The sequence below is a fragment of the Hippopotamus amphibius genome, chromosome X (genome assembly GCF_030028045.1).
Source record: "Hippopotamus amphibius kiboko isolate mHipAmp2 chromosome X, mHipAmp2.hap2, whole genome shotgun sequence".
Taxonomy (NCBI): domain Eukaryota; kingdom Metazoa; phylum Chordata; class Mammalia; order Artiodactyla; family Hippopotamidae; genus Hippopotamus; species Hippopotamus amphibius.
In genome coordinates this window covers 99,729,883-99,754,199 of record NC_080203.1, presented here as the reverse complement: position 1 = coordinate 99,754,199, position 24,317 = coordinate 99,729,883, and the positions used below count along the sequence as shown (strand labels likewise).

The following is a 24,317-nucleotide window of genomic DNA, read 5'->3' as shown; positions in this document are numbered from 1 at the left end:
GGCTTTCTCTATAGTTGTGGCAAGTGGGGGCTACTCTTTGTTGCAGTGTGTGGGCCTCTCATTGTGGCTTCTCTTGTTGTGGAGCATGGGCTCTAGGTGCACGGGCTTCAGTAGCTGCAGCATGTGGGCTCAGTAGTTGTGGTTTGCGGGCTCTAGACCACAGGCTCAGCAACTCCATAGCATGTGGGATCTTCCTGGACCAGGGGTCAAACCCATGTCCCCTACATTGGCAGGTGGATTCTTAACCACTGCACCACCAGGGAAGTCCCGGATTGTTTGTTTTTTTGTTTGTTTGTTTTATGTTGAGCTAGTTGTATATTTGGAAATTAATCCCTTGTTGGTCACATCTTTTGCAAATATTTTCTCCCATTGTGTATGTTGTCTTTTCATTTTGTTTATGGTTGGGCTGTGGTGAGTTTGAGATACCTATTTGATATCCAACTGGAAGTATGAAGTAGGCAGGTGAATGGAAATCACTGATATAACTGAGGGAGCTGGTGCACTTTAGAGTAACATCACTTCCTGACTTAAGAGGGGAACTGGGCCATAACTTATCTGTTAGGCTGTCTTTTTTTTTTTTTTTAAGTATAGTCTTATTGATTTGTAGGAAATCACCCATTGACATATATTTATATACATATATATTTTGTAATATTTTTCTCCCATTCTATCGCTTGCCTTTTCAGCTTCTTAATTATGTCTTTTGATAAGTAGTCTTAATTCATTCTTAAGATTCTAAATTTAATAGTCGAATTTATCAGTCTGTTTCTTTATGGTTTATGCTTTTTGTATCCTTTTTAAATCATCTTTTCCTACCCTACATTATGAGGAAATTCTAGAATACTATTTTGTAGAAGCTTTATTGTTTTGCCTTTCACATTTAGATCTATATTCTGTCCAGAGTTTATTTGTGTGTCTGATGTAAAGTAGGGATCAAGAATTATTTTTTTCCATGTTTATCCAAATTGTCCTCACATTATTTATTGAAAAGACTGTCCTTTCCCCACTGCCCACCACTCTGCCACTGTCCAAATATGCTGGGAGTCTTCCTGGGCTATTCTTTTTTTAAAAATAATTAATTAGTTTATTGGCTGTGTTGGGTCTTGGTTGCTGCATGTGGGCTTTCTCTAGTTGCAGAGAGTGGGGGCTACTCCTCATTGTGGTGCGTGGGCTTCTCAGTGTGGTGGCTTCTCTTGTTGCAGAACATGGGCTCTAGGCCAGCAGGCTTCAGTAGTTGTGGCATGCAGCCTCAGTAGTTGTGGCTTGCGGGCTCTAGAGCACAGGCTCAGTAGTTGTGGTACATGGGCTTAGTTGCTCCACAGCATGTGGCATCCTCGCAGACCAGGGATCGAACCTATGTTCCTTGTGTTGACAGGCAGATTCTTAACCACTGGGCCACCAGGGGAGTCCTTTCTGGGCTGTGCTATTTCATTGGTTTGTATATCTGTCCTTGTTCTAATATCGCACTTATTTACTTACTATAGCTTTATGGTAAATCTTAAAAGTCTTTAGAGTTACAGACTTAGAAAACAAACTTACAGTTACCAAAGGGAAGAGGGAGGCAGGGAGGGACAAATTAGGAGTATGGGATTAAGAGATACAAATTACTATACATAAAATAGAGAAGCAACAAGTATTTACTGTATAACATAGGGGATTATACCCAATATTTAATAATAACCTATAATGGAATATAATTTTCCAAAAAACCAAAAAAACGGAATCACTATACTGTACACCTAAAACGAACACAATATTGTAAATCAACTATATTTCAATTTAAAAAAAGTCTTTAGAGGAAGTTCTCATACTTTGTTCTCCTTCAAGATTGCCTTGACTATTCTAGATCCTTGGAATTTTCATGCAAATTTTATGATCAGTTTGTCAAGTTTCACAAATAAAACAACAGAAAAAAAAAAAAGCCCTCGAAATTTTGAATTTGATTGCATTGAATCTATAGACCATTTTGAGGAAAATTAACGTATTTATGATGTTGCATATGCCCAGCCATGACTATTGTATACTTCTCCCTTTATTTAGATCTTCTTTCAAGTTTTCCAGTAATGTTTTATAAACTATAACCTTATATAGGAGTCTTGCATGTCTTTTGCTAGACTTATTCCTAGGTGTTTGTCTTTCAATTTTTTTTTTTTTGCCACGCTGTGTGGCATGTGAAATCTTAGTTCCCCAACCAAGGACCAAACCTGTGCCCCCTGTGTTGGAAGCGTGGAGTCTTAACCACTGGACCATCAGGGAAATCCCTGTTGTTCAAATCTTCTATATCTCTACTAATTTTTTGTTTGCTTGCCTATCATTACTGAGAGAGGTATGTTAAAATAGCCCACTATTACATTGATTTGTCTATTACTCCTTGAAGTTCTGTCATTTTTTGCTTTACTTGAGGCTGGGTTATTAGGTGATTACCAATATAGAACTGTTATATCTTCCTAGTGGACTGAACTTTTTTATTATGATGAAATGATCTCTAGCAATGCTTTTTGACTTAAACGTCTATTTTCTTTAAAATTAACATAGCTACACCAGCTTCTTTTGGTTAGTGTTTTCACAATATATCTTTTCTGTCCTTTTTATTTTAAACCTTTATCCAGTGCTTTACATATATCTCGTAAATCTAGAGACTAAAATTTTTAAAAGTACAGTCTGACCATCTTTTTCTTTTAATTGGAGTATTTAGTCTATTTCCATTTAAGGAAAAATTTTAAATATATTTGGGTTTACATTTACTTTCTTACTAAGGGCCTTCAATTTGTCCCTTCTATTATTATTGTTTCTCTTCTTTCTTGCCTTCTTTTGGATTGATTTAGTATTTTTTATTTTTCTACCTTTTATTAGCTTGGAAGTTACACTTTTATTTTTCTTTTAGTGGTTACTCTAAACTTGCATCCTTGACTCACAAAAGTTAAACATTAATTAATGCCGATACCCTCTCCCTTGACAATGTAAAGACCTTAAGACATATTAACTCTTTTTACCTCCTTCCCAACTTATATGTCAGAGTTGGCATGTATTTTAATTCTGTGTATGTTTAAAATCCAACTAAACATTAGTGTTATTCATTTATACGGATTATTTACCTATAATTCTGCTCATGTGCCTAGTTATTTTCTGTTGTCCGTCAGACATTGTATCTACTAAATACTTGCGGAAAATAATTGAGGCCTAGGATGATGACCTCTTCCTCCAGAGACGAATGACATTTTCTTCTCCTAGGCACCTGGGCACAAGCAATCTGGGATTACTTCTATTGAATGTCAGGACTTGAGAAGATTTGAAGCTGGGCAGTCACTGTGAGGGTCTGTCTACTGATGGGTCACTGATGGGCAGACTTTCAGGGTCCCCACTGAAAGTGAGGGAAGTTCACTAGTCCCTTCTCACCGCCCCCCTGTCCCCCCCCACCCAAATATATCCCGGCTCTCATCCCTTCCCCCTACCCGTGGGAAGCTGTCCCAAGTGCTACTGGGCCTCTTGGCCTCCTCCTCTGGAATGGGCAAATGTCCGCAGAGGAATGTGGCCCTAAATGCTCACTCATTCCCTTGGTCATCAGTTTCCTCCCAATCCTGGCCCCGTAATTCTTCACTATCTTGTTAGTTTACTAACATCTCTAAACAGTTGTTTTATTTATTTCAATCAACTGTTTCAGTTGTCTTAAGTATGAGGGTTGTTCCAAATCACATACTCTGCTGTTAGTGGAATGTGAAATCTGTTATTATCCATTATTAAGAATTTAAATTTCTAATTTTCCTGATTATTTGTGAGTTTCAAGAAAGGACAATTAGCTTTTTCTTCTGTGAGTTGCCTGTTTATATATTTGCCCATTTTTTCTCTTTTAGAAGTGATTTTTTGAAGCTCTTTATAAATTGTGGATGAGACAAAGTGAGAGAGTAGCATAGACATATATATACTACCAACTGTAAAATAGATAGCCAGTGGGAAGTTGCTGTATAACAAAGGGAGTTCAACTCGAGGATGGATGATGCCTTAGAGGAATGGGACGGGGAGGGTGGGGGGGAGTCGAGGGAGGGAGGGAATACGGGGATATGTGTATAAAAACAAATGATTGAACTTGGTGTACCCCCAAAAAATAAATAAATAAATAAAATTTAAAAATAAATAAATTTATTTTTATTGGTTGCATTGGGTCTTTGTTGCTGCACGTGGGCTTTCTCTAGTTGCAGAAAGCAGGGGCTGTTCTTTGATGCGGTGCATGGACTTCTCATTGCAGTGGCTTCTCTTGTTGTAGAGCACGTGCTCTAGGTGCACGGGATTCAGTAGTTTTGGCACGTGGGCTCAGTAGTTGTGGCTTGCAGGCTCTAGAGTGCAGGCTCAGTAGTTGTGCCACATGGGCTTAGTTGCTCCACGGCATGTGGGATCTTCCCGGCTCAGGGCTCGAACCCGTGTCCCCTGCATTGGCAGGTGGATTCTTAACCACTGTGCCACCAGGTGAGTCCCTGGATGATAATTCTTTGTCAGTTAGATGTGCCTCTACCATCATCTCCAGTTTTGTGGCTTATCTTTCTGGTTTATTTATGGTGTCTTCTGTAAACAGAACTTTTTAGTTTTTAATTTAAATTAATTCAACTTTATCAATGTTTTTCTTTCATGGTTGATACATTTTATAGTCTGTTAAATGTTCCTGTCCTTAGTTCATGTATTGGGATGTTAGTATTTTTAACCAGTTTATATATAATAAATCCATTGTATAATAAATATATCAATTCTTTGTATATCATATTTGCTGCAAAATTTCTTTCCAAGTTTGTGGTCTACAACTTTTTCATGTAAAAGTTTATATTTTTATGGGCTCAAATCTTACAGTTGCTTTGTGACTTCCATATAAACTTAAAAAGTTACTCTCTTCTAGAGTTTTACTGACTACTTAATTCTGTATTCTTTTCATTTTCTATCATTTCATCAAAGAGTTCCTTGTCTAAAACTAGTTTTGGTGTATCGTGTCTTAATTGTCGTAGCTTTGGAATAGATTACAATCTGGAAGGGCTACTCATCCTTCCTTGACTCTTTTCCCTAGTATTTCCTTTAATTAAAATTAAAATTATTAAAAAACCCACTGTTTATTCTTCTAGATGAATAGTCATTTTGTAAAGGTCCAACATTTTTATTTGGATTTTGATTTGGTGTTGTATTAAAATTCCACATTAATTTGGAAGAACTTGATGCCATTAAAATACTTACTTTTTCCATCCAGGAACATTTCTCTCTGTTTATTCAAGTCTTTTATATTTTCGTGTAGCTTTGAGGTCTTTTCATATAAATCCCATGGATTTTGTTGGCTTTTAAAAACTTGTTGCAGTGGAGAATGGCATCTACTTTTACCATTAAAATTTCCTAACTTTATTGCTAATATATAAGAATAGCACTGACTTCTGAGTGATTTTGTACCTGCTCTTTATTAACTTGAATGGATCACCAGTTGTACTTGTTGGTATTTCAAGGTGTACAATGATATAATTAGCAAATACGCACAATTTTGTCTCATCTTCTCCAATGCTGATATTTTTTGCTCTGTTTCTGCATGGTGCTTTAAAAGCAATATTAAATAATCATGGCTGGAGGAGAATATTTTAGTATGTGTATTTAGCATGTGTTTAGTATGTCCCCTGCTCACTGTATTAAAAATATAGATACATAGATATATTTCCATGGAAAAATGCTAGCCTGGCAGAGATACTCAGAAGTGTTTATCGCAGTTGTCTCCAAGTGGCAGAATCTGGTTGAATGTCTCCTTTTTTTTCCTAATTATTCTATGAAGCTCATGTGTTATTTTTTTAAATAAATTTATTTATATTTATTTATTAATTGGCTGTGTTGGGTCTTTGTTGCTGCACACAGGCTTTCTCTAGTTGTGGCAAGCGGGGGCTACTCTTCATTGTGGTTTGTGGGCCCCTCATTGCAATGGCTTCTCTTGCTGTGGAGCATGGGCTCTAGGCACATGGGCTTCAGTAGCTGTGGCACACAGGCTCAGTAGTTGTGGCTCATGGGCTCTAGAGTGCAGGCTCAATAGTTGTGGTGCACGGGCTTAGTTGCTCCGTGGCATGTGGGATCTTCCTGGAGCAGGGTTCGAACCCGTGTCCCCTGCATTGACCGGTGGATTCTTAACCACTGCGCCACCTAGGAAGTCCTCATGTGTTACTTAGATAATTTAAAAGATAATGGCAATTGTAATGCCTTTATTGTGTCACTTTTAGGTGGATTGTGTTGGCTGTAGGTTGAAATAGCTATTTATCTGCTGAGTATATTTTCTATCTTATTTGCAAGAGTTTTTGTTTTTTTTTAAATTAGAGGTGGGTGTCAAATTTTGTGAAATGTTTTTTTGGCAGCTGTGAAGATGATCATATGGTTTTCCTCTCCTTTTTTTTGTAACTGAGGTATATTTTACATACAGTAGAATGCACAGATCTTAGGTGTTCGGTTTGATATGTTTGGCATATACCCATGTGACCACCACTCCAAATATGAAATAGAACATTTCCACCACCCTAGAAAGTTCTAGGGGGAAATCCTGTGGTAAGCTGTTGATTTGTGTGGCTGAGCCTCTGCCACCAGCCTGTGACCGGTTTGATTTCCCCATCTCCAGCCTCAGTTTAACATCTCAAGGACCTGGAGCCACATGTGAGGTCCCAACAGGCTGTGCCCTCCGGTCGTTCATCAGGCCATTCTGCGGGCAGAAGGGAGCCAGATTCCCTGCCGGGCAATTGGCCATGGGGAGGGAGACACAAAGCTGCCTCCTGAGACGTGAAGAGAGAACAGTGGACGCTTGAAGCAGTTAGTGATCTAGCCTAAGAACGTGTCTCTGGCCAAACAGTTTCTGGTCACTACTCCCTGAAATGTGAGGAGCAGGGAGGAGCGGGGAGAGCAGGCCAGTGGGTACAGGATCCCCGACACCACCTTGACTATGGGATTTCACTGCAGGCCCCATGGCCTGTGTGCTTGTTCCTGGAGAAAGTCAAATGCCACCTTGGGTTGTTAGCTGCACTATTGCATTGTCCTTGGGGGCTTGGTACTCTCAGGGTGCTCAAGGTCACTACTCTCGGTGACTTTGAACTCACGGTTACTGTGTACTACCCTGAGCCAATGTTGCTGCGTTCCTGTTGCACACTCCCAGGCTCTGTTGCAGCAGGTCATGGAACGATACCCAGTGTTATTTATTCAGCTTATCATATCACTGTAAACTGGGGAAAATATAGAAATACATGTTTCTATTTATTCCTACCAGCTTAATATTGACATGTTGGATATGTCTTCAATGCCCCAAAATGCAGAAAATAAGCTTAATGGTAGCATTATGCTTTCGGTGGTCTGTACGTCTAGGGTAAGAAGTCTGCAGAAAGATGACTTTGGATTCCCTGAATCAGAAGGCCAGAGGCTCAATTTCTTGTGTCTGAATGTGACCTAGACTTCTATGTGCTTCTGATAGCGTGAGGTTTACTTGACTAAAGTAAATAATTGCTCTTGTTTATGTTTCCTTAATACGCGTCTTCTTAAAGTGAGCAGTTTCAAAAAAAAAAAGGTGGGGGGTGAGCCATGTGAGCATTCAGGCTGGGCTATTTCTGGGGGCGTCGGCACTGGACACATGCAAGTGTGGGTTTCTGAAGCCACCAAGGTTCTGTACTTGGGCAGAGCCTGGGGCCAGGGCCCGGAAGGAAGGGTATAAAGTAGGTCACTGAGGCACACGAGTGGCGGCGTCTCAGACCAAAGACCAGAGGTCAAAGCCAACCACCCGACAACACTAAGGGCAGCAGGCTTCCTCCTGAGACTTTCGATGCAAATGTCAAACAAGGGACAGCCTTTCCATGCTGGGCGCCTACACCATTCAAATCAATTTAGACATTTCTTCCCAGCAGATGTCAGAACTTGGATTTTTTTTTTAATTTGAAGCTATTTAAAATCTGTATCAAATGCCAATAGTTGAGCCTGAACTGCTCTTGGGATGCAATCTGGACCAGCCAGGCTGCCAGGGTGGATGCCGCTGGAGCCAGGAAGTAGTGGTGGTGGGGGGGGAGGGGCGGCATGCGCTCCTCCGGGAGAGGAAAGGGCTCTGTGGGGAGGTCTTGTGAGGCCTGACCCTCTCCCTCTGATCCTTGGGTGGTTTGTACCCAAGCTGTTTGGCCTGCAATCTGAGGAGACAACTACCTTTTTGTGTTTTATACATTTTATTCATACATTTCTCCAACTTTGAAATGACAAAAGCCCAATTCTATGGTTTCCCATTACACAGCATCCTACAGGTATGTATATTCTACAAAGAATACTATGGAGTTTCTCTTCCCTGTCACACAAGAGATAACTGATTAGGGTTTCGTCGACTTGTCCTGTACTGGCAGTGCACCAGCGTTCTGGTTGTTCTGGCGACAGGGCAAAGGGATCAGGGCGGGAGGGCGTGTGCTAAGGCATGTAAATAGATACACACAGAGAGAAAGAAAAGCGGGACATTTACAAAGAATCCGAACCTTTCCGATCCCCTCACCTTCTGGGTGTCAGAGGACACCTCCTGCACAAACGCTCTTGCACGCTAAGGCTTCGCTGTACCCTGCAAATACTTACAATTGGATACGGTGAAATATACAACAACTGTTAACATCGCTCTCTTTTTTTTTTTATCACTGAGACAATACTTCAAAACCTTTTATAAAAAGGCAATTATACATACAGAAAAAAAGAACACGTTGGCAAAACTATGTAAAACAACCCCAGAACTGAGTTTGAACGGCAACGCGCCTGCCTGGCAATTAAACATGATGTTGTGCTCTCCGCACGTGAGGGTCATGTGGCCTTTGAGTTAGCCCGGGCCTGCTGCCCCAACAGCATCCCGCCCGCCTGCACGGGCGCCATCCAGGGACACAGCGGAGACCAGAAATCGATTCCCCCGATTCCTGGTCTCTTTAGAATGAAAATAATAGTTGGGGCCATGCACTCTGGAGGAACATCTATTTCTACCCCCAAGCAGAACTCCTTCGAACAGACTACACAGCCTCTGGGTCCCAAGATGGTTACCTCCAGGGCTCTATCAGTGAGACCACTGGAATGCTCCTTTGGTCACGTGCGAGAGAGAAGGGAAGGAACACAGAAGTGGCAGCGAAGCTCCGAGTTTCTGTGCATTCACAGATAGGAAGTTGTGCTTGGGGCCAGAAATGAGGTCTCCTGTGTGGTGCCAAACATCTCTTTCCGTTTTCTTTTGCTCGGTCCATTTGCACAGGGTCAAGAGAGTCGATGGTTAGGTGAGGGGTGGTGGGAGCGCTGGATTTTCTATCCTTCCCCTTGAAGAGCTAAGACTCAGCAATGCCTGGCCGAGAGATGGCGCGGCCCTCCTCCTCTCTCTGTGGGCCGGGTCTGCCCACCTTCTGCTGCCCAAGAGCAGCAGAGAAAAGACCAGATAAAAGGGATGTGGACGGTGAACATACTCTTTTTCTCCCTTTCTCCCACTTCCTGGTTGCATGTCACACCTAAACTTTACTCACTAAGCTGGAAGACTTGAGACTTCCAATAGCTCAAAGTTTAAGGCAAACTGATAAGCAGACGTGGGTAAAGCCAGTCAAGCCATGAGCCTTTCAGGTGACATCCTGTAACCGAAGACACCAAATGGAGAGGAAGCCCTTACTTCTAAAGGGGTAAGAAGTGGAAAAGTTCTTCCAAATGAAAGGATTCATGAATAAAGCTTGTAGCCCTTCTGTAAGCTGCAGTGAGATGCAAAAGATCTTTCTAAGAGAAGAATTAGAGACACAGAACAAGAGAAAGAACGCTTGGGGAACCTTCGTATCTTAAGCCTTTGTAAAGAGGATGGAATTAGGAGGCTGTGTTCAGATCTGGAAGAACAAGCCCCGCCCCCGCCCCCCACAACACACACACACCCCAATTTGATGATAGGAAATAAACAGGAGGGATGAGGACTCGAAGGGGCTTGTTTGGAATGCTGATTGCAAGATGCCTTCTCCTTCCAAGGAGACAGGGTGGGAGGTGTTAAAATTAAGAATTTATTAAGAAATGTTCTTGCTAGCTTTAGGGGCATATTCTCTTTGCCCCAAGTTAAGAGATTGACCTGAAATGAAGGATATTAGTGGGAGACAAGAGCATTTGCTTTGGGCTGCCTGTCCTTAAGGGGCAGTGTCTACACCAGGCATCTCCACTGCTCAGTTTCCCCAAGGGTGGCTCAACTGACTATACTTTTTCAAGGAATGAACTCAAAGCCTTAATGAACAGATTAACTACAAGTGATTTAAAAGCAAACCAAGAAAACTTCTCTGCAATAATGAAATCAAAGGCTTTAAAAAATAATTGTAGCATGGAGTCCAGGCCCCACGGGCTGGCCCCAGAGGGTGGGAGATGGAACAGGCCATGGGGAAAGGCGCACGTGTTGATCCTTCACGCGGTGAGGGCTTTGCAGCATCTTTTCACATCCCACCACCAGTGGGACGGGCTCAGAAGATGCCTTCTGAATGCAAACTGCAAGAAGTAGGTCACCCACTTCTTTTCCTCTCTGAGCAAATATTTTAAACCATCTCACCTGACAGGAGTTACACTTTAATTGCATTTTAAAAGGCTACTGTATTATTTTGACACTGGGACGCTTCCTGAATTAGAGTGACATTTTCCTTTTTAGTGTTAAAATTGAACATGCTGCATGTGCAAAGTAATTACTGTTTTATGATTAGAAAATCAGGACATTCTTTTTAACAAATAATTTGACATATAAAAAACACCCCCTTTCTTGCTGTGGGGAATGGGGTTGGAAGAGAGCCCTTAGAATATGGCTCAATTGATCAGTGTTAAAATTTAATAATCTAATCATCTTCTCTTTTCTATTAAAGGAAAAAAATGATTTTGTTGATGGAATGGAAACTAAAGCAGCTTTTTAGCAGTTTTCTGATTGCTGCTGCCACTCCATTACAATTCACTAAGCAATGTACCGAAATTAGTCTGGATTCGGAAATTTATTTTCTGCTAGGTCACAAAGACACTGCTTGAGAGAAGACATGTATTAGTGGAAGGGAACAGATGACCTCTTTGAGAAGTCAGACAGAATGAGATCTGGGTGCAGGAATTTTGCCACAAGCAACAATGGTGAGAATGCCGCCTGCCTGTGTGCTTCTCTGAGGATGCATAAAGCAGTGGAGGAGAGAGGATGAGCGCTACAGTGCTTCTCCATCCTGGGGCCACAGACATTGATACTGGCATTGCTTTTCCCTTCCTCTACTTGACCCACCTTTATCAGCATGGTGGGTGGCTTAAGACAGGCATCATCAAGAATCTCTGGAGATTTGGTCTCAGGGCAAATGGGCCGTGGGGGTTTCTACCAGAAGGAGGGAGCTTTTGTTCTCAGGTGTTAGTTGTAGTCTTCTTTGTGCTTCATTGGAAAAGAGGTAGAGCGGGCACTTTCACACTGAGAAGAGCCCGGATTGTGACCAGTACCATCACGGAATGACTGTCTGGCCTTGGCATTGGTTAGATTTAAATCAGTCCTAACACAACCCTAATCAGCTCTTGGAGTTTCTCCCTCCATCCAGGGTGTCTCTGGTCTGGTGGTTTGGTCACCCTGCTGTGGGGTCCCAACAGAAGCAGTTTACTCAGCACTTTGTAAGTTGTATACTCATTTGGTCACCCATAAAGGACAACATTAGAGGAAAAATCAGCATTGTTTAGTAAGAGTAGGTGGGAGGCGGGGGTGGAGAGTGACACCCTAAAAAGAGTATACGAATGCCTTCTTGGTGTGGTCCTTCAGGAGGAGCTGTTCCACTCTGAACACATCCCGTACATCCTGCCAAGGCACAAAGCAATGAGGCCATCTAACCGACAAGAAGCAAACTTGATGGTATTTTTTCAGGGATCTCAGGTTGATAGAACCACTTCACACCCTGACACCCTAACAAAAAACCTTCCACTGACCTCTGGCAAAGAGTCAGTAGACCCCCAGCCTGAATCTCCTGTATTGGAAGAATGTGACCTCACAGAAGGGTGATGAGATGGTTAATGTCTCTAAAGCAACAAGGACATGATTCTCCTGTGCCAAGGGATATAGCAAGAGGAAGGAGAAACCACAGGTGGCCTCCAGCACACTGGTGGCCCTTGTGTGCACCGCGCTCTGGGAGCCAGACGAGGTCCCAGCTGTGCTCTGGCAGAGGATTTTGTTGTCCTGCCAACTGATAGTCATTCCTGGGCCTTCGATGGTTCAATGAGCATCTAATGGATTATCAAATCTAAAGATCATCACCTTGTAAACCTGAACAAATCTATAATGAAATGAAGGACCCAAAGGCATTTGATTATTGAACACATAAAAGGAAGTATATTTAAAAAAAAAATTGGTCAAACTGTCCTGTTAGTTATCATTTTAAAGGAATTTACAGGGCTGTTATAGATTATTCTTTTGGAATAATTCAGTTTATAGCAAATGCCTAAACTGGTTTCTTCATTGCACAGTATATTCTCTTAAAATGGGTGCTTTAAAACAATTACATACATATTAAAAATCCTCATTTCTTTGCTTAATTAAAACGTTAATACTCTCAGACAACACAGATCTGAAATGGTGAAACCAGCAATTCCCCCTCCCACCTTACAACAAATTAAATTGAGACAAAATTACAAACACATTTCACTACATGATTATTATTAATAAAAATCAGTTTCTTTTTGTTTGTTTTTTATAAAGTTGCCCGAAATGCAAGGGATGTGCATAGGTTTACAACTTAGTCATGATAGCATTTTATTCTTATTCCCCTGGGTGTGCCCCGTGAACGGAATGTACTCTGCTGTAGATTACAGATTGTTTTGTCCAACACAGACACACCGACAGCATAAACGCTCGCGACTGTCCACATGCATTAAGAGTCAAGACCCAACTTCAAATCTCTAAAAGGTTTACAGGGTGCTTCAAAGAGACAGTATCACATTATCTGGATGTTACATAAAGGACTTAAAAAAAATACTATTCTAAAAAAAAAAGAGGAAAAAAAAGGCCTTTAAAAATTTATGAGTTTTGTAATCACTAGACTGATTATTTCAAATAAATAAAGGAAAGAAAGATATTCCAATCCATAAAATCAGACTCTAAAAAGAATGTAGTGTTCCAACCCCAGTCAAGGTAACAGAATCATTGTTTATTATTATTAAAATAGATTATAGAAAGCAGCATCTATTTTGTGCAGTTTTTAGGGGCCTTGGAAATAAAAAGCTATGATTTCCAAAAATATAACATTCCAAAGGATTGAATAATACATACATTTAAAGATACATTTTATTAAAGTTTAGGAGAACTGATTAAAAAAGATACTGTCTCTTTAAATTAGTGTGTAATTGTTTTTCTCCTCCTATCTATTCGGACATGACAATAATTATAAATGTAGGTCACACTACAACTAGGTAGTCTCTAGGGACCACGACCTGCTGACACAAGGCCGATAACAAAGAGGCTTTTCCATGTATGAGGTGGCTCCCAGTTATGCGGCAGATATCTGGGGAGAGGCCTAATAGACCCAGGAGACCGGGACCCACTGCGGGGCTGTGCACACGAGCTCCACGGCTTCCTCCAGATGTCTGATTGTCTCATCGATTTCATTGTTGATAATTGTGAGATCGAAGTAGTGTGCGTATGTTCTCTGTAAGATGTCAGACTCCTTCTGCAGACGCTGAAGAGATTCATCCTAAATGGTGATGGGATGGAGGCAGGGGTGGGCGTGGGAGGAGGGAAAAGCAAAGAGGAGAGAGAAGTCAGCCGGAATTTTTTTCTCTTGTCACATTTCTGTCCGTTCCAATGTCAGAAACAGTCAAGGCCAGACCTTGATGTACCACATCTGGGCGTGAGGCCAAGCCCGCTTCGTGACAGAGGAGATGACGGTCCCTGGGATGGCAGGGTCACAGAACTACTGCTTGCAACCACGGCTGCTCACCATGCAACAGGGGCTCCACGCCAAACCCAACGGACCAGAGGAAACAGACACTCTTCAGCAAACATATCGCCCCACCCCGGCCAAGCTGTGCAGGCCCCAGGGTCAGCGAGGACTGACTATCAGAGTCGAGCCAAGTGGTTCTGCCCTTGTTCCTCTGAGCCAGGCCTGCCTCATCTCAAGCCACTCTCCCCTTTGGCGGGAGGGCTTCAGGGGGCGAGGTCAGAGCCTTACATCCTCTTCCTTCGGTCCTCTGCACTCGCTTGCACTGGGCCCCAGAGCCCAGCTGTGTTTGTACCAAGAAGCCCCTGCCTCTGGACAACAAATTAAGTTGTATTTTTCTCTTTTCTACTTAGAGGTTCAATATGTTCCAGGAATTCAATTACATATAATGGCCCTCACTCAACAGCACTGGATGCCAGAGGCAAAGCTTTTTGGATGTTACAAATAATGGATGAAATAATGCCATTTCCCAGCTGCAACAGCAACTGGCATCTGATGAATCCCCTCAAACTGGTCTGCAGTGGAAATGGCCAAATATCACTGTTCGTAAGTACTTATATCTCTTATGGAAAAAACTCTGAAGGAAAAGCAGCTACTGAACTCTTTGCTACAGTAAAGACTTTCTCTCAACTCCTGCAGTGCACTACAGACAGCCTCAGGATGGCAGTTCTTTCAAGATGGGGATCTCTTAAGGGCCACCAGAAAGTCTGCCTCTGCATCTTCACGAGTCAGATCTTGTTATGCTGAACTTTTAATGGGAAAGTGCAAATCTGAAACCAGGCAACTCTGTAAGTCAAAGTAAGCGACAAGGTAGGTGAGCTGTTGGGTGGAGTCTGAAATATATGTAGATACAATTAAATACCTGTTTATTTGATTAGTATCTGTCTCCCCAACTAGAGCTCAAACTTGCCTTGCTGCGCCCAGCACTTGGCATTGTGCCTTATACATAGTAAGTGCTTAATAAATGTTACTGAAAGAATAAGCACTTGGCTGACTAATACTGGCCATTACAGGATTTGATGAGTGTTAAATCTATAATCAGGAGACAGAGAAAGGCTACTAGGAAACAGGGGCCCAGGATGACAGAGACAGATCTCCAGAAAAACTAAAAGATGCAGTGCCTTCAAGGACTTGGGAGCTGCTGGCACCCGCTTCTGGCTTAGGACCCCTCCTCTTCTCTGAGGCCCATCTGTTTGTAAGAGACTCTTCCTGATGAACCTTGGCCTGTGGGTGCAACCCTCTGGCAAGGGGACTCGAGGTGAAATAATAACACTCGATTCCACCACAGCACCACAGAGGGGATGACAGACACCGGAAAAGTTGGGAACTCAATCTCTTCTATCAGGACACTCTGAAATGAGAGTGTCCTAACCTGTTTTATCATCTACTGGAATTTCAAAGCAGGATGTGGCATGCTTTGGATATTAGGTGTTAACTACCTCAGTGTAGATAAGACCTCAGTTAATCATCACCTTCTAAGGTCCTATCAACACACTTTTTGCTTGCACTTAAAAAGCATAGTATTTTCACTGTGGCTTTACTTTACAATAAACACAAAGCAAAAGCCCCATTTTAGGGAACATGCATTCACCCAAAGACAGGAGTGCTTCCTACCAGTACAAGAAGGAGCAATTCCTACCACATCATTCTCTGGGCTAGGGGATTCTATTGGAATTTACAGTCCTGGGCTTCAAGAACCACTAGCAGAGCTTATAATTTGCTCAGAAAGCTGAGCTGATGAAAACATTCAAGAAAATTTATGGCTGAGAGCATCAAATTTTTAATGTAGTTCTCTTCACAAAAAATAAAAATACAAAAATAAAAAATAAAGCTCCCTCTTAAGGATCTTATAAGATGAAGCTATATTTGTCAGTTTCTTCCTCTACAACAGCTTGTCTGCAGGCTTGACTTACACGTGAGCAGGGTTTAACTCAGTGAAAACAAAATGCCTTTATTCTAACAGCAAAAGCAAGGATTTGTGGGAACAAAATATCTACATTCTAAATCTATGAAAGGAAACAAGGCTGTATTTCATCACCTCCTAGCTGGTACTTACAGGCAATTTTCTGCACCATTTTGGCAGCTATGGAAAATTAGTAAAAGGGCGGGAAAATAGGCAAAAAACAAAAACAAAGATGATAATTCAAGAAAAATACATGGTAACCAAAGGATAAGAGCTAACCACAATGTGGCGTTTCAAACATGTTTGTGTATTAAATAAGATGGAAAAGGATAATTTACCAAGGAATATATCTTTTGCAAGCAAATGAAATGACAAAAAAATGACTGAAAATATGAGTGACATAGAAATCTAGTTCTTTAATCTTCCTGAAATCTATATATTTAATTTTCCTTAAAGTGAAAATCTCTAAGCCTTGATTTTACTGTCATAAGCTTGGGTGAGTCTAGGCCACTGTTAACTGGACAGTGTGAAGAGCGTCTTGGTGATTTCTAGACCCTGCAGAAGTGATGGTCTTCAGGAAAACTTTGTGCAGAGTTTCCTTCTAAGAACGACCCTACAGCAGATAAGCAGCAACATACTCACCAGACACTCCACAACTACCTTCTTATCTGCCCAGCAATAGAAGGCTGTGTAAGCCAGCCTGCTTCTAGATGGTGCTGCCGACCTGCGCAGGCACCATCTCCGTGGCAGCTGCTGACTTGAGTAGGCCTGAGAGGGGACAGAGCTCATTGCCAGGTTGGTATTCTCCAGGGGCCTGGGGAGAGATTCTGCATGGGTTCCACTCTAGAGGCTGCCTAGGGGAGCCCGGGCACCCCAGCCAAGGAGGTGGATGCCTTACAGCTCTCCTCAGGCAAAGCAATTCTTGGCCCAGAACTCTCTTAGCACAGGAGAGGAGGGGCTGGCAACCCGGCAGGGCGGGAGCAGGCCCATGCCTAAGGCCATGGGCTGACTGTGCTGGAGACTAAAGCTTGAATTTGCCTAATGACTCTGATCTCAGAAGAACCACACCTCTCTGGGGTGGGTTAATTCCTACTCCTGAAAAAGAACCTCAAGCTCTGGAAATCTAAGTGGCCAGCATGGGGAGTGAAGCAGAACTTCCTTCAGTTGTCTTAATGAGATGGGGCTTTGGTCTTCAATGCACAACACAAATGCATCCTTACGCGGGGAACTGCTGATTAGAGGAAAAACTGATTAATTCTTACCTCATTCAAACCTGGAGTGATAGTTGGTGCGGCAATAAAAACAACAAAAGGAGCAAACTCTGCAGTTCTCAGGACCTTCAGTGCCTGTGTGGGGGAATAAAAAAAGAAAACTGAGACAAAAGAAGAAATAACTAACGCAACATTCAAATGAGTCCACACAAAACTATACAACTGGAAAAGCCCTTGATTCAAATTTTTGGCAAGATATTATTAAATTTACTAACTTTAGAAATAACTTATATTACTTCTTTTCGTCCAAAGGATGGACAACAGCCATCAGCAAATAAAAGCTGACAAACTGGACATTTTTCTTATGAATCTCATGAATCAATCTGACTTATTTTTCTTCTGAAAAGGGAACACTGATTATGTTGGTTAATGTTCATTTAAACCTGGTTATTAATTGTAGTCTGAATTTTAATTCCTAGGAAATGCACTTTGGGGTAGACTTGGACCAGCAGGGTGGCTTCAGCACTCATCTAGAGCCTACTACACCACATTTCACATTTCCGATTGCTCGGGAGGAGAGCAAATCCTGGCCACTGTGACCATGAGGGCTGTGTTCACACTGACATAGGCCTTCTGAGTTGACCTGAGGAAAGCCCTCTCCTCTGTGGGACTCACAGGGAAGGGTGACCCTGTCCAGGGATGGAGCCTGGAGCCACTGTAGAAGCTGTATGGCTGTGGGCAATTTGTAGGCCCATGAGAAGACACTGCATTCAAGGGAGAGGGACCTCTGAGGCCCTCTTTCAGGTCTGTTCCAAGGCATTGGGAACCTCTAACTGCAAGCTACTAGTTTGCACAGACATACTGCAAGGCCAACATCTGATGCTGGTAAGGGGTTGTTGCTTCTGCTCCTCCCCCAGAAGGACAGGACACCCTTTGGGGTTACACCCCCGCCCCCCGCCCCCCGCAACAGAGCCCAAGATAGGCACACAATTCACAAGTGACTGACACGTAACTGATTCGTATGTGTCAGGGTAAATGTCTTGCTGTCCTTTATATAAGAATTTAATATGTCTATTCTGTTAGCCACATAGTTTGCTTTCTAAATAGCCTTTCAATTGTTCACTCTGCCCTACTCCTATTTCTCCCTCTTGTGTCTGGTTCGCTGTAGTAGCAATTTGGACTGGGCGCCCTGCCTCCAGTTTTGCTGCTTTCCAATCCTACTAAACCCTGCCACTAGAAAGATCTTTTGGAAATGCAAATCCCATTGCATCACTCCTCTGCTCAAAACCCTTCAAGAGCTCCCTCTTGGCCTTGGGATACAATGTATCTCCCTGAGCATGAATGTCAGAGCCCTGCCTCATGACCTGGCCCATGCTTACCTTTCTGTCCCTTCCCCACCATGGACTGGCCTTGCTGAAATACTTTCAGTTCTAGAAAGGGCCAGCCTTTCTCTTCCTACTCTGTCTGAACACTCCATCCCCTCGTTCCCATCCCCACTCTCCCTATTGCTTGGCTGAGTGTTCTTTCTTCTGGAAAGTCCTTTATGAGCTCTGAGCTGAGTCAGGCGCCCCTCCAGTGTGCTCCTGACACACCCACACTTAGGCACCTGTAGTGCCCGTCACCAGGGAAACGCAAGTGCCCGGATGCTGGCAGCTAAGCTGCTTGAGGGCAGGGGCTGCGTCTTTTTCAGTTGTCTCTTCATGCCCCAAATGGCACCTGGCAGAAATTGTCTTTTGATCAAACAGAAATGTAAAAGCAGTACATATAATTCACACAAAATCTGTTTTGCCTTTTGAGGTAGGTTCGACTAGAGGGCACTGTGCTTTCATGGCTGAAGAGAATCTCTTGGCCTCTATGAATATAAAGGCATGTAAAACGCAAATTGGTTGGTAATGGTTTTGACTTTCCTGTTTAGTGCAAGCTTCACTCTCTCTAGGGTTATGTTTCTGAATTTTAGTTACAGTTTCTCCTTGTGGGATAAGGGAGCCTGGCACATTGTTTTACCTGCCCTCAAAGTGCTTTAATTGTGAAAGTCACAGGCTCAGATTCCCCATGGGAGAAAGCTCTTCAAGCTTGTGTATGTTCATTTTTGAAAGAGGTAACTGGCATTTCTTTGCAAATCCTTTTGTGACTGAAGATTTTAGCAAGGAACAAACATCATGAGAAAATCTGTATATAGCTCAATCGAGCTTAACAGGGATCTTCACTCAGAACTGTCCTCTTTTTCCTATTCTTCCTGTGCTCATAAATCAGGTGACTCCAAGGTCATTTGAGACATAAGGTTTCCTCATCACCCCACACCCACCCAGAGCCACCTTCTGGACAACGTAGATGGGAAAAAAAATCCCAAGGCACAGTCCCTACCCTTGTTTCCATCCCTGAAGCAACTCTGAGTGCCCGATGGAAGTCCACACAGCCACAACCCACGTATGAAGTCAAGAATGCCACCCCAGGCGTGAAATGGTCTTTTCTCTGCTCAATGACCGCAGCCTGATAGCCACCCAACTGCATATTTTCAGTTCTAGCCTGCTCTTCTATTACTATACCAGAAAACACACGACTCGGCAACCATTAGCTCTGCAAAGCATTCACGCCCTTAGTCTTTACCCACGAAGACACAAAGGTCGTTGTGCACCTACTGCACGAGACTGTCCATGAAGACTGTACTCACCACACCATCAAATGCCTCTTACGTCTAAGAATCAGGTTATATTCCTTTAGCAATGCCTCTTACGTCTAAGAATCAGGTTATATTCCTTTAGCAATTAACTCCAAGGAAAGAACAGGCGGTACTTCCATCAGATACGAATTATGTGATCCATGACATTCTCCTTTTTGTCCTGGTTGTCCAGTTTATTCAAACATGTGATAAACTGCCATGTTTATCACAGTAACTACAGTAGTCTCTGTGGTTAGTATTGAATATATTTGCTTCCTTCTCCTTTTGATGACTTTGACTTTCTCTCCTATATTATTATACTTTCAAAAATTATAGGATGCCTCGAATCCTGAGATTTTCTTGCCTAGTCTCCCTCATACCTTCAGCCGAGTCACCACACATATCCTCATTTTTTCTTGAAGGCCTCTGCCCCTATACTCTGCTCTACTTATGGGTCTCAAGTGGGTGCCTTTTTTTTTTTTTTTTTTGGTGCAGTCTCAGCTTGCTTGAAGTTCAAGAACAGGAAATGGAACTGCTTCAAAAGGATTCCCCTCAGGCCATTAAAAGGTGGCTTTAAGATGATCTCTAAACACTCTTCCTTTTTGACTTTTAAGATGAGACACAAATTTAATATTTACAGGCAAATATCTCTTTCTGAATCCCAGAGAGGGGACACAGAGTCTAGAAAGAGCACTGAAAATACATTGGGTTCAAACAGCCAAAGAAGCATTAATTTAACATTTAAAGCTAGTTTTTAGTTCTCTTTTGGAGATACATTGATTTAATAGCTCATCTATGGCCAATAATTAATCTCAGGTTACCGCCCTCAAGGAATAAAAACTCATTTGACCAAGTATCTAAGAAGCAGACATCTTTAAGCAAAATTTAAAAGTACTAAGGGCAAGCATCTGAGTCATTCTGCACAAAGATCCAAGGGTTTAAGGAAGAGCACAGTGACCCCAGAAACAATCTTAAGAGAGCCAACCGACTTCACAAAACAGCCCCTAGTTCAGAACCTGGCTCTTGTCTCTAAGCATGGATTCCTAACAAGACTGTACACACTATCCCTTGATGACAACATTTCCCTCTGGGGGCAAAAGCAAAGCCACACATATTCCTCTACTGTCAACTCTTTAATGCTTCAAATGGACAAATGAGAATAAAATTAAAATCTAAAATTGTTTTTATTACACACCAGAGCTATTATAGTTCCAGCTTTAGGGGCATAGATTATTTTCTGAGGCATGGCTTTATGAGAAATCAGCTCTACAGCTTTCCTCAGGTTTGACTGCCCTGTAGATTTTTCTAAATATTAAAATAAAGATTTAAATTGTACTACTGTATACAAGGTGCACCTGTTTAAGGATTAAATAGAGTTAACTCTTCTAGGATGGTACAGTGAAAGGAGGTTGGGATTTACTGTTAAAAAGAAACCCCCCAAATCCAAACCAAGACTGTTCAAGTGACAATTACATTAAGCCTTGGTTTCTTCATCCTCAAAAGTAGATACTGATGTGTCTATCTCTGGGTTACAAGGATTAGGGAAGGAGTACTAATGCTTGGCAAAATATAGAGGAACACAATCTATTCTCATTCTTTTAAAAGAAGCCAGGTTACTCATTTTCTTCTAGTTCAAAAGTCTTCATGATGGTCCTTTAGGTTTAAAGTTGAATCACAACATCTTACATAGTATTATTAGATGTGTTCAGTTTGGCCTGTGAACTGTCTAAAATCAATTAAGATGGCACAAACTAAATGAGCTGAACACCAGTATTAGGTGGGCTTTCTATGGTCCACACAGAGTGGGAGTGGTGTTACCAGTGGCAGAAGTGAGGGGGTTTTTAAAAATGCCACATGGCACTTCTCCCGTTATAGACGGTTTTGGATGAATGCTGAGGAAGGAATCTCAGCCTTACCAGCTTGCCTTATTTGTATCCTTAGCTCCTGCCAGAATGCTTAGAATATAGCGAGTACTTAATACACGCTGGTTGAGTCAAACTGTCCATGAGATACAGTGGAGTGTGTAATCAAGCGGGCCAGAGTGCGAAAAGGACATGGAGAAAAGGTCCTAAGGAAACAGTCTCCCTGGAGCAATGAGGACCTCCCTGACAGCAAGTCGGTCATGGCCACGGGCATCCTAAAGGCAGGGTGCGGGCCTAGTCCAGCCTTGGGAGAGAGTGGGCTGAAGGCAGAGAAGCCCGAGGGTGAAGCCCAGGTGGTGCAGACTCTATGGGCACCTGCAGCTGGATTGCTGGATGCGACGGTTGGTGTGAGAGCAGGACTCGGCCTGGGGGTGTGGGCAGGACAGCCTGGGACCAGAGTGGCCAAGCAGACCAACTAGAGGAGCAGGGTCTGGGTGATCCCTGGCCCCAGGGTCGCGGGCCCTAAGAGGCTCGGGCAGAGAGCAGGATCCCTATCTCTCCCGAGAGATCACGGTTCTGAGGAGGGGACAAAGGAAGCAGGAGAGAAGAATGCAGTGAGCCCCTCCAGCAGATAGGGAGCAGGGAAAATGCCCAGGCTGGGCCGAGGGGGTGCTCTGGTGCCCAGTGCCACACGTGAAAGTGACCGCTGTGGGCGTCCTGAGAAGGCCGAGAGAAGCGTCTCCCGCTCAGCAGTGCAGAGCAATGCATGGCTGGGCTGGGCAAGGGCACGGGGAGAGCTGGGCGCCAGGAGTAGAGGAGCAGCAGCAGCAGCAGCAGCAGCAGCAGCAGCGACAGCAGCAGTGGTGGCGGCGGCAGCAGCAGCAGCAGGTGAGGCAGAAAGCCCTGGAAAGTGGACTGAGGTAATGCAGAGGGGGTCTGAGGAGCCCTGCAGCCAGCATACTGCTAGAGACATTACTACCAGCAGAAAACGACGTTCAGGTGAAGACCAGTGTGGAACCCAAGGAGAGGATGTCGAAGACCAGGACCAGGATTGAGACTTTGCCTCTAGCCACCCCTGGCCAGAAGATTTTTCCAATCCCTAGTAAGGAGGGATTAGTAGTTAAACAAAAATCAATCTGCATTACACATCATATATTTAGTTCTATAAAGGTCCAAGTTCATTGTTAGGTAAACTGTATAGTGTTCACCCTACTGTTGCTTTCCTCCCCAGCCCCTTAACCAGATTCCAAGTTCAAGAACCCCATTGGGTGCTGTGACACGAAAGTGGGTGAACCCACTGGCCCTGATGTTAGCATCTTGGAGCCAAGAAACTGAGCCGTCAGGCCCCAGGTCACACAGACTTTGGCTAAGCCAGTTCCATCCTCCCTTTGGGGATGGCTAGGGGACCAAGTCTCATACAGTGGCCCTTGAACAGGGACCTTCCCTGCCTGGGGTAGCCAGGTAAGCCCCCTGATGAAACGGGGAACTTGCTTGAGGGGAGCTGGTCTACCATTTTAGCAGGTGGTATACTGATTCTATTTGTAAATGATAAGGGATTTTCGGTACAAGTTGTTTTTAGAAGCCTGGGAGTCACAAAGGCATCCACAAGCCTCTCCTGTAACCTGCCCTGATGTCTACAACTCCCAAATCCTTCCTACTGGGCTTTGAGACCCCCTTTTCCTTAGTTTGTCCTCAGAGATAAAAAATAGCTTGTCAGCATTTTTGATGTAAGGCCTTTGGCTTTCTCCTTTTCAAGTTTAATAATTTCTATTGCTTCTAGTATAGGACGTATCTGCAGATCATCTAATCGTCTCTGTGTGTAGCTCTGAGTCCTCATCACGTTCTCCATATGCCTCCTAGTTTTAGCTCAGGGTCAGGCATCGTCCCTCAGCAAAGAGATGGTGAAGGCTGAGAGCCACCATGAGTCTCTGCCCCTGCTCTGCCTGGTGTTCCCCGGGGCTCGCTCATGCTTGCATTCATAAAGCTAGTGCTGTGCTTCAGACCCAGGCCCCAGGATCAGAATTTCTTCCTGGCGATTAACATAAGATGCTGGCAGAGACTCTGATGGTCTAGTGTGAGCTGTAGCAAGAGAGGAAAGGTGGCTGCTGTGTTAACAAAGTGCCAGAGTCTCATCCTGAGTCAGATTACTGTAGGATTTCTGGCAGGCACAGACCCGATCAGGCACTTTATTGACCTTCTGAGTACAGTGAATGTCATAAGAGAACAGGCTCTACTTCTTAAATACACTGTGTGTGCCCTGAGCACAACGATTAGTCAGCTTGCATTCTAGACAGTTAACTCACAGTGCCTTCATCGCCGATACTTTTCCTGGAGCTTACTATTAAATTACTATGTGACCTGTGACGTTCTGACGGCATTTTGACTTCAGAACCTGAGCTTAGCATGCAGGCAGGACGACAGGGTGCCAGGGTTGGCTGGGCATTACCTGAGGCTCCACGTCCAGTATTGCGATCAGCCCTTGCTCATGGATCTTCCGGATGGTCTCCAGTTTTGTCCCGTACATCGCATCCTCGTGGCTGCCATACTCCAGGTACTCGTTATTAGAGATGTCTTGCATCATTTGGTCATGAGATACAAAGTAATAATTCTTTCCATTTTCTTCATCTTTCTTTGGAGGTCTGGTTGTATCTGCAAAGTTACAGGTCAAGAGAGGTTTAAAAGGCTGGGCTCATGAGCTGATGCTCGCAATGGACCTACCCAGACTCAATCTCTTCTTAAATGCTATGGATTCTATAGTATGTC

General features: G+C 43.2%; 1 protein-coding gene across 10 annotated transcripts in view; it reads right to left on the bottom strand.

Annotated features, from left to right (window-relative positions):
* Positions 1-13,109: 13,109 nt before the first annotated feature.
* The window catches only part of CASK (calcium/calmodulin dependent serine protein kinase), a 354,245-nt gene continuing 343,037 nt past the window's right edge, over positions 13,110-24,317 (bottom strand). For all 10 annotated transcript variants that reach the window (XM_057717512.1, XM_057717505.1, XM_057717507.1 and 7 more), the window contains 3 exons: positions 24,001-24,203; positions 17,085-17,168; positions 13,110-13,673 (listed from right to left, as the gene is read on the bottom strand). In XM_057717512.1, the coding sequence (XP_057573495.1) occupies positions 13,497-13,673; positions 17,085-17,168; positions 24,001-24,203 (464 nt within the window). In that variant the 3' untranslated portion in view covers positions 13,110-13,496. The remainder of the gene's footprint in view (positions 13,674-17,084; positions 17,169-24,000; positions 24,204-24,317) is intronic.